At 43.0% G+C, this 9,990-nt stretch overlaps 1 protein-coding gene across 2 annotated transcripts in view; it reads right to left on the minus strand.

Annotated features, from left to right (window-relative positions):
* Positions 1–9,585, minus strand: part of si:dkey-178e17.1 (tricarboxylate transport protein, mitochondrial) — a 29,054-nt gene extending 19,469 nt beyond the window's left edge. For both annotated transcript variants that reach the window (XR_003274094.1, XM_026188079.1), the window contains exon 1: positions 8,797–9,585. Coding sequence is in view for 1 of the 2 variants with exons in the window: in XM_026188079.1 (XP_026043864.1) it covers positions 8,797–8,908 (112 nt within the window). In the remaining variant the exon portion in view is untranslated. The remainder of the gene's footprint in view (positions 1–8,796) is intronic.
* Between the last annotated feature and the right edge of the window lie 405 nt (positions 9,586–9,990).

Below are 9,990 nucleotides of genomic sequence, written 5' to 3' on the forward strand. Positions count from 1 at the left end.
GACACCTCAGACACTTCACACCTCCTCTATTCACCCTGCTCACTCCTCCCCACCCCCAACAACAGCATCCAATACACACTCAACACAAGGCTCCGGCCTGTCTCTCTCAACCACCCAGGTTAGGAGGGAACTGAGGAGGATTAATGGCAAGAAGGCAGCGGGTCCAGATGGCATCAGCTCGAGGGTCGTCAGGTCCTGCGCGGACCAACTGTGTGGGGTGATGGAGCACCTCTTCAACCTGAGCCTGAGGTTGGGAAGAGTCCCACAGCTCTGGAAAACCTCCTGTGTTGTACCAGTGCCAAAGACTTCACGCCCCAAGGACCTCAACGGCTACAGGCCGGTGGCTCTGACATCCCACCTGATGAAGACCCTGGAGCGGTTGGTCCTGGCTCAGCTTCGGCGCCTAACAAGCTCATCACTGGACCCACTTCAGTTTGCCTACCAGCCTGGCATTGGAGCGGATGATGCCGTCATTCACCTCCTACATCGTTCCCTCGCTCACCTGGAGACCGCTGGAAGCACTGTGAGAATCATGTTCTTTGATTTCTCCAGTGCCTTCAACACCATTCTTCCCTCGGTTCTGAAGGACAAGCTGGAGAACTCTGGAGTGGACCATCACCTCACTACCTGGATTTTGGACTACCTCACCGACCGACCACAGTATGTGAGGACTCAGGGCTGTGTGTCGGACAGGGTCGTCTGCAGTACGGGGGCCCCACAGGGAACGGTTCTGGCTCCGTTCCTCTTCACCATCTACACTGCAGACTTCTCCCACAATTCCACCCAGTGCTTCCTGCAGAAGTTCTCTGATGACTCTGCAATAGTCGGCCTCATCACTGATGGGGACGACAAGGAGTACAGAGGACTGACTCAAGACTTTGTGGACTGGTGCCAGCTGAACTACCTCCAGATCAATGCCAGTAAAACCAAGGAGCTGGTGGTAGACTTCCGCAGGCACAAGCATTCTCCACTGCAACCACTGAACATCCAGGGTATGGACATTGAGGCTGTGGACAGCTACAGGTACCTTGGTGTTCATCTGAACAACAGACTGGACTGGACTCATAACTCAGACGCCCTCTACAGGAAAGGGCAGAGCAGGTTGTACCTGCTGCGGAGACTCAGGTCGTTTGGGGTGGAGGGCCCACTCCTGAAGACCTTCTATGACTCTGTGGTGGCTTCTGCTATCTTTTATGGTGTGGTCTGCTGGGGCGGCAGCATCTCTGCTGGGGACAGGAAGAGACTGAACAGGGTGATCCGAAGGGCCAGCTCTGTTCTAGGATGCCCTCTGGACCCAGTGGAGGTGGTGAGTGACAGGAGAATGGCGGCTAAGCTGTCATCCCTGTTGGACAACGTCTTCCACCCCATGCAGCAGACTGTGACAGCACTGAGCAGCTCCTTCAGTGGGAGACTGCGGCACCCACGGTGTGGGACGGAGAGATTTCGCAGGTCTTTCCTCCCCACTGCTGTCAGACTCCACAACAAAGACTTTAACTGAACAAACACACACATCCACACATGTGCAATAACACTAAGTGCAATAATCTTTTCTGGCATCGTTGTATTTTTACTCAGTTGTATATAGCATTCGTATTCTATTTTTATCTTATTGTATATTTTTATTCTATTTTATTCTACTGTATATAGTATATTATTTTATTCTATTCTGTACAGCTGTGTACTGTATTTATTCTTATTGTATTCTAATTTTTGCATCATAACTTTTGCACTGTCCACTTCCTGCTGTGACAAAACAAATTTCCCACGTGTGGGACTAATAAAGGTTATCTTATCTTATCTTATCTTATGTTTACAACACATTTAGATCGTGTGTGTTCTGGCATCTTTACGCTCATTGTTTTATTTTATTGCTCTCTTTAGTGTCCCTTCCAGATGCAGGCAGCTATTTTTAAAAGCCCTGTACACAGCAAAGGACCAAGAGCAGACAAAAGTTATAGGTATCTCCACATACTGGAAAATTTTGCCACTAAGAGCCGGATATTTCCCTCAGGACCTGTCTGAGGAAATAGGATATGAAGGCCTTTAAATTATTGTTTTGAGCTAGCCATTTTTCATCAGGGTATTTTTGAACCCAACACATTAGTTGTAAATTAATTACCCTGCTATAATTAATATATCATATTTAACTTTGACACAAATTTATAGCAGCTTCATGTTGATGCTGAGTGATCTCTTTTTTTTTTTTTTTTTTTTTTAAACAATGTGGTACTAAATCAGATCTGCAAAAAAAATCAGAAACACAATGGCAAAAACAAAACGTGTAATATTAAGCTGACATTAAACTGGCGCTCTGTATTTTAAATTATTGCAATCTTTTTTCTGTGATGTTTATTCGCGTGAGCGGGAGTGCAAGCTGTTACAGTGGGGTGGCTGGGGGCTGAACAGACGAGTGCACTGTGAATTATTGTCTCGCCTCCTGGTACTCAGGGTCTGCAAGCAGCAACCACAATGGATGGGAGGGGACACTGTGTGTCGCCTGTGACGCGAGGAAACGGGGAGTAAGCCACAGTTTGATGAGCCCTCTGAGCCTGAGAGCAGACAGCCACTCAGAAACCTTAACTGGCTGCCCCGAGGCTGGAGCGAGAGTGATGGAGGAGAGGAGAAGAAAGGGGGAAAGGAGGAAATGTGATATTAAAACTATCAGAGAAATACCCAATCTATCTAGGAAAGCAAGAAAAAAAAAAACTTCCTCATTCTTACTGCGGCTCTGAGTCCGCTTCGCCAGTACAAAAAGGTTATTAATAAAAGCTACAACAGCACATGAAATCACAACAGCCTGTAAACCAGGACCAGAGAGGCATTTAGATCGCGCTCTCCCTGAGGCTTCACACAGATAAAATCCTCCCTCCTGTCGTGTCTCAACTTCAGTCATCACCAGTGGCTGTGGAGAGAGGAGCTGAACAAACCAATGGGAGCAGAAAAGAGCTCAAAGAAAAGAAAAGAAAAAAAATAAATAAATACCCCGCTTCTCTCAACCAGACTATGCGGGCTCGCTAAGCCATTAAGCTTTGACCTTCTGCTTCTTGCTTTGTCTTCTTTTGAGCCTTTGGCCATTTATGTGAGTGACTTTCTCTGTGTACACAGACATACTGTTAACCAAGAAGGATACAAAGTAGCATTAGCATGGCAGAAAACCAAAAAGAAAACCTAGTTAGGACTGTTTAAACTATTATCTTTCCTTTTGGTATCTCACGTCAGAATCACACATTTTATATCTACTGCTGAGTCATCCTGTGACGCTCTGATGCACCTTCATTTCTAAACTGTAGACAGAGAATGATAAGTCGCTGGTTTCTACACAGGATGCACAAAGTTGAGACAGAATGCAACTGTGCGGCTGTTGCAAAACTAGACAGACAGGCCTGACTTGAGCTAAACAGCTAAGGGAGCAGGGTACAACACTGGGCCATATCCAGTCAATCAGGCTGCACAGGAGTGATGGGGGAAGGCAAAGATCTCACCACGACCTCTTTTCCATTTCTATGCAGCTGACAGGACATGAGATTTTTTTCCTCCTCCTCTTACTCCACCTCCCACCCTAACACAAAATCTTACACTATTTGGCTGTTTTTGAATTGACAGCTTCATTAGTCAGACTAGTGACACGATTCAAACTGATATAAATTAGCTTTAATGTGCACAGGAAAAAAATACCTAAATAGCCTTAAATGTGAATCAGAGGTTCCCAGTTCCCAGTTCCAAAATAGTTGGGAAGCTGTGTAATATCTATTTATTTATTTATAAGTGACTTATGTATGTATGTATGTATATATATGTATATATTGTACTATTCTTAGTTAGCGTATTGTCTGTCTTGTCTTAATGATGGTTTAAAATGGAGCACTGTAACAAAAAATAATTTCCCCCAGGGATCAATAAAGTATTCTGATTCTGATTCTGATTCTGATATACAAAAAATACACAAAATGCAATGGTTTGCAAATCTCATTACCATATTAAACCCATAGTTTATTCACGGTAGAACATGAAAAAAGGTTTAAACTTACCATTTTAAGAAGAAACTAAGGTCATTTTGAATTTGATGGCAGCAACACATCCCCAAAAAAGTTGAGACAGTGCCAAATGCTCCAAAAGTTCTAAACTGATAAAAGGTCTGGACTGCAGGACTGCCCGCAGTTCAGCACCCAGGCTCTTCTAATATGAAGCCATGCTACTGTAATAGATCCAGTACAAGATTTAGCATCGTCTTGATGAAATTTGTATGTATGACCCCACGAAAGGGTATGTGGATGTGTCAATACCATTGCTAATACCTCTCAATGGTATTGATTCCTCTAATCAGAGAACAGTTTTCCACTTGTCCCCAGAGAAGACATAGCGTTTGTGGACCATGATCACATATAGCTTCTTCTTCTGCACGAAAGACCTTTAGGCGCCATTTGTGTTCACAGATAATGATTTCTGGAAGTGTTCCTGAGCTCATGAAGATCACAGGCACCCTCAGATTTTCGGCCTCGTCCCTTTCACACAGATTTCCCCAGATTCCCAGGATCTTCTAAAAAGCACTGTAGATGACGAGATAATCAAATTCTTCACAGTTTTATATTACTCTGAAATTGTTACACAATTTCTAAGATACTCTTTTTTTTAATCCAGTCTTTTACTGGCCTGTTGTTAATTACTGCAAAATGTTTCTCCAGCTATTTCTTTGTATTGTCACTTAATTTACCAGCCTTTTGTGTAGCCAGTCACAACTTTTTGGAGGTGTGTTGCTTACATAAAGTTCAAAACGAGCTAATATTTTTCACAACATTCTAAGATATCTCATATTAAAGCTTTAACGTGTTTTCTATGTTCTACATTAACATTGCATTCTGTTCTTATTTACAATTTACACAATATCCCAACATTTTTGGAACTGAGGTTGTAACTTATCACATTTATATTTATTTAAAGTATTTAAAAAAAAAAAAAACAGAAGGTTTTGGCGCGTAGGCTGGAAAATATCTTGCCCTCAGTTATATCCGAAGCTCAAACATGCTTCATTAAGAATCGTTACTCTTATTCCAATATCCGCCGACTATTGGATGTATTATACACCCCTTCCAATCAGGGTCCTGAGTGCATTCTCTCCCTAGATGCGGAGAAGGCATTTGATCGGGTAGAGTGGAAATATTTATTCACGATCCTAGATAAATTCAATTTTGGATCGAAATTTATTTCATGGATAAGGTTATTATATATGTGCCCTAACGCTTCAGTTTTTACTAATTCCATACAGTCGCGGCCTTTCAACCTCCAACGAGGAACCCGTCAGGGATGCCCCTTAAGTCCTCTTCTTTTCAATCTGGCTATAGAACCACTCGCCATTGCACTCCGCAGCTGTGGGGAGATCAATGGGATCCGGAGGAAAGGTGCTGAACATAAAGTATTCTTGTATGCCGATGATCTTTTAATTTTTATTTCAAACCCCAAAATATCTGTACCTGCAATGTTATCCATACTTCGCCAATTTGGCCAGTTTTCAGGATACAAGCTCAACCTATGTAAAAGTGAGTTGTTTCCTGTGGATGGAGGGGCACCAGTGTTTGACTATACTACCCTCCCCTTTAGAATAGCAGGGAATCAATTTACATATCTAGGTGTAATTATTACAAGGACACATAAATGTCTCTTCAAAGCGAACTTCCTTCCTCTGTTAAATAATGCAAAAAAACATCTGGCACAGTGGTCCCCTCTCTCCACCTCTTTGGTGGGAAGAATCAACTCAATCAAAATGAATATACTTCCTAAATTTTTGTATCTCTTCCAATTGTTACCAGTATTTATCCCCAAATCCTTCTTTGATTCCTTGGACTCAATTATCTCATCTTATATATGGAGGGGTAAACGCCCTCGATTGAACAAGGCTCAACTCCAAAAACCCAAGAGTCGTGGAGGCCTGGCACTGCCTAACCTTCGATATTACTATTGGTCAGCAAACATGCGCTACATTATATCTTGGCTTTACTTCCACAACAAGGGTAATTGCCCATCCTGGGTGCTCATGGAGTTGAACTCGCCCACAGGCTCTTCTGTCCTGGCCCTGATTGGATCTTCACTCCCCCTTCCCCCAAACAAGACAATCGATAACCCAGTTGTCTGGCACACGGTGAGGGTGTGGGCTCAGATGAGGAAGCATTTTGGATTAACAGGTTTCTCCCTTCTAAGTCCAATTCTTTCTAACCCCCTTTTTCAGCCATCACTATCTGATCCTATATTTCGAGATTGGCATGATAAGGGCATTACATGTTTCAATGATCTATTTTTTGACAATACTTTTGCATCTTTTGCCCAGCTTTCTGAAAAATTTAATCTCCCACGTACACATTTTTTCAGATATTTGCAGACCAGACATTTCCTCCAATCTCAGATTCCAAACTTTCCGGTAGCACCAGCTGCAAGCCCAGGGGATATGCTCCTCACCCTAATCCCAACACGTAAAGGGTTTATCTCTCTTATTTATGACAGGCTGGTGAGCATGAACGGTTCTTCGATAGATCGGATTAAAACGGCCTGGGAACAAGATTTAAATCAGTCCCTGTCTATGGATACATGGGACTTAATACTCAAATTAGTTAATTCCACGTCCCTATGTGCCCGCCACTGTCTTTTACAATTTAAGGTTGTGCATAGGTTCCATCTCTCCAAAGTCAAACTATCCCGTATGTATCCGAACGTTGACCCTACCTGTGATAAGTGTGGGAGTGCGGAGGCTTCCCTTATTCATATGTTCTGGAAGTGCCCTAGCCTCGAAGGATTCTGGAGAGATATATTTCAGACCTTATCCCTACTTGTTGGACACCATATGGATCCTGACCCTTTAGTTGCGCTTTTTGGCACCACTGGAGAGGCTGATGCACGGTTGACCTCGTCACAGCGTTGCATGCTCTCCTTCGCCTCCCTTGTAGCTAGACGCACAATCCTCCTAAGATGGAGGGGTGCCCCTTTGCCCACCCAGGCTCAGTGGCTGAGGGACCTTATGTACTATCTGAGCCTTGAAAAGATCCGGTATGCGATTAGCAACAACAGCGGTAAGTTTTACAAGGTGTGGGGGCAATTCCTGAAATACTTTTCCAGCCTCCAGGCTACAAACCCGACTTCCAGCATTGCTCAGTAAATCCTCCCCCCTTCTTCTTCTTTTTATTTATTTACTTATTTATTTATTTATTTATTTATTGTTAGTCGTTTGTGTGTTTTTCTTATTTTGTTTTTGATTTATCTGTGATGTTGTTTTTATTTGTTTGCTTCTTTTTTCTTGCTTTGTTTGTTTGGTTTTTTCCTTCCTGGTCTGAGGGATAGGGGTTCTAAGTGTTGTGGGTAGGGGATAAACTGCTGGAAGCAATTATAAGACATGTGAGTGTGTCATTAATCTGTATTCTGATATTTCAGTTTTAACAGTCGCTGTGAAACTTGCTTGTTTGGTGTTTGTCAATTCTGCGTGTATTTGCTTTTCTTTGTTGCTTCAACTCAATAAAAATATCTTTGAGAAGAAAAAAAAAACAGCAGCTGGTGTTTTTAAATCTACAATCAAAAAGAATTCCTTCAGAACTATAAAACATTCAGTATGCGACAACTGCAGCAGCTCAGGGTTGAAAAATCAGTGTGAGTGCTGCCAAATATCAGCATGTAGCCTTAATACAGGAGCACCTCAGAGAGGCTTTTCATCAGCCGGAGCTGCTGCAGCCTGATCATCATCACACAGGGAGGTCGAGGGGTTTTGGAGGGGAGGGGGCAAAAGGAGACAACTCGGTACAACTCAAGTCTTGTTGAATAGTAAGTTCACCAGTTGATCTAGATATCAGTTGTTTGGAGATAATCAACCATTAATGGCCTTTTTTAAATTAGATGTTAAACCATAACTCCCAAAAAAACTCAACATTGATTGATAAACCATTCAAATAATTGTCAGTTGCAAGTATTGAGTTAAAAAAAAAAATGACAGAATACATACAAAAGTAAAAAATATGTGTAAATTTCTGAGTGCAAAACCTCAGGTGATGAGATCTGCTTAAAACGCCCCCCAAAAAGAGCAAAATGTAAATATGTACAGTTTCAAGAAGACTAGTGGTGTACTTTAATGAAGAACATACAGCCTGAAGCCATCTCTTGTGCTCTGATGGCCCACTGCACAAACCCGAGACTCTAAATGGCTCAAGTGTGCGTGGACGACTGCCCACTGCGCATTATGTTAAGTGCAGTGAAGGTGATCTTTAGATAAATAGGATAAAAATCAAGTCAGTGCAGTGGGTCAAACTGACCTAACCATGACAGCACAGATGGATTTGATAGCACAGAAACACCGAAGAATAAAATCCTCCTTTTGTAGAAGATTCAAGCAGCACCAGATTAGAGTGGCTTAAGACATACAGGCTATAACTTTGTTTAAAGATCGTTTCCTTCAATCTTACGCTCTACTGCCTAAACTGAAGCTGGGACACATTAGTGCAACTCCACTTACTCACGTCCATGCAAGAAAACGTGTGACGTGTCATTTAAAAGGAAAGCTTTTATCGGAAATACAAACCAGTGTGGTACTCCTTTGGCTCATAATAACTTCTTCTAATCCCAACATAGTGACATTTCTGCAAACTGTAGCGCGTCTTTGCTCGCTGACTTTTTTAAACCTCCCTGGCTTCTGACTCGACAAAGTTTTGCTTCATAGCACAGCCAAGTAGAAAGAAAGAGGCGTGGATGCTTTCTTGAACTGTGACTAACACTAGAGTGGCATTGTGTCCATGTGAGACTTTTCCGTGTGGATTGTGATGCGCTTACCTGCCAGAATCGCTTTTCCCGGATGAGTTAATTTCGCTTTCCCAGCCGGTGCCGCTGCCGCCAGACACCGCGGTCTGTGAAAGGGGCTGATAAAAGTGCCTTTACCCTGCATAGTTACCGGATTAAACGCAGTAAAATTCTAAAAACAAAGCTTCCAGTCTAGTGTGGCTCGCAGTTTTTTCTTTTAGTTTTTTTTTTTTTCTCTTTTCCAAATAGAGTATAGTAGCGCAACACCTGGTCGCCTTCAGTCTGAAGAGCTTTCCTGGATTCAGGTGGAGACTCCGGCGGATCTCTGTGTTGACAGTGGGCGGATACTGGAACTGTCAAGGAAGTTGGGATCTTCTATATCCAATAAATGTTATCTGTAACCATGGAAACCCCGTGTCACGACGATAGTACGTAAGAGAGCAAAGCAAGCCGGAAGCACAGAAAGGGGCGGATAAAGACTTGTGTCCGTGTATCCTGCTGAACTTTATAATGTCCAATTAAAGCGAATGAACTTCAACATCCGCCGAGCGGTCAGTGAACGTTACACCGGGTGTGTAGCTGTAGCTGTAAGAGCGCAAAGTGAGAGACCGGCCACTTTTCCCCCACACACAACAGCGAAAAAGGGCGGGGCACAGCCTCGCCTCACTGTTTTCCTCCAAACAGATGATTACAGCTGAGCGAGGAAAACAGAAATAGGCTAAATGAGTCCTTTGTTATTGTCTGCTGTGAAAATGGTGAGCATTTTTGACTTCGCCGGCTAGTTACAGGTCCAGATAGTCCAACCACACCCTCTCCAAACAAAGAGGCTCGGAGGCACAGACAGAAACCATCAGTCAGACAAATGACAGCTCGGTTACCAAAATGTCAGAGTCCAGCGGAGGATGGAAATTACAGTGTAGCAAAAAATGGATGTAAACCATGTTTAAAGGTGAAACTCCATACCCTCTTTTGCAAAACAACAAAACAGGGAGGGGAAGAGCCCTCCAGAGCAGTTAGGTTTTCCTGTTTTCCTCCATTTTTAAATCGGTTTAGTGTAAGTTACCTTTCAGAGTAGGTTCGTCCATTTTTGTATTTTTTAAAGCTTATGTTTTGTGTTAGTTTCTCCTTTTTGGATGTGACTTAAGCAGTTCAGAATAAACACTTTGAAGGTATTTACAGTGAACAAGCACGCGCACCAGTGCCTCTGCGAGCGTGCTGTGTTGATGA

Source organism: Astatotilapia calliptera, chromosome 12, assembly GCF_900246225.1.
Source record: "Astatotilapia calliptera chromosome 12, fAstCal1.2, whole genome shotgun sequence".
Lineage (NCBI taxonomy): Eukaryota > Metazoa > Chordata > Actinopteri > Cichliformes > Cichlidae > Astatotilapia > Astatotilapia calliptera.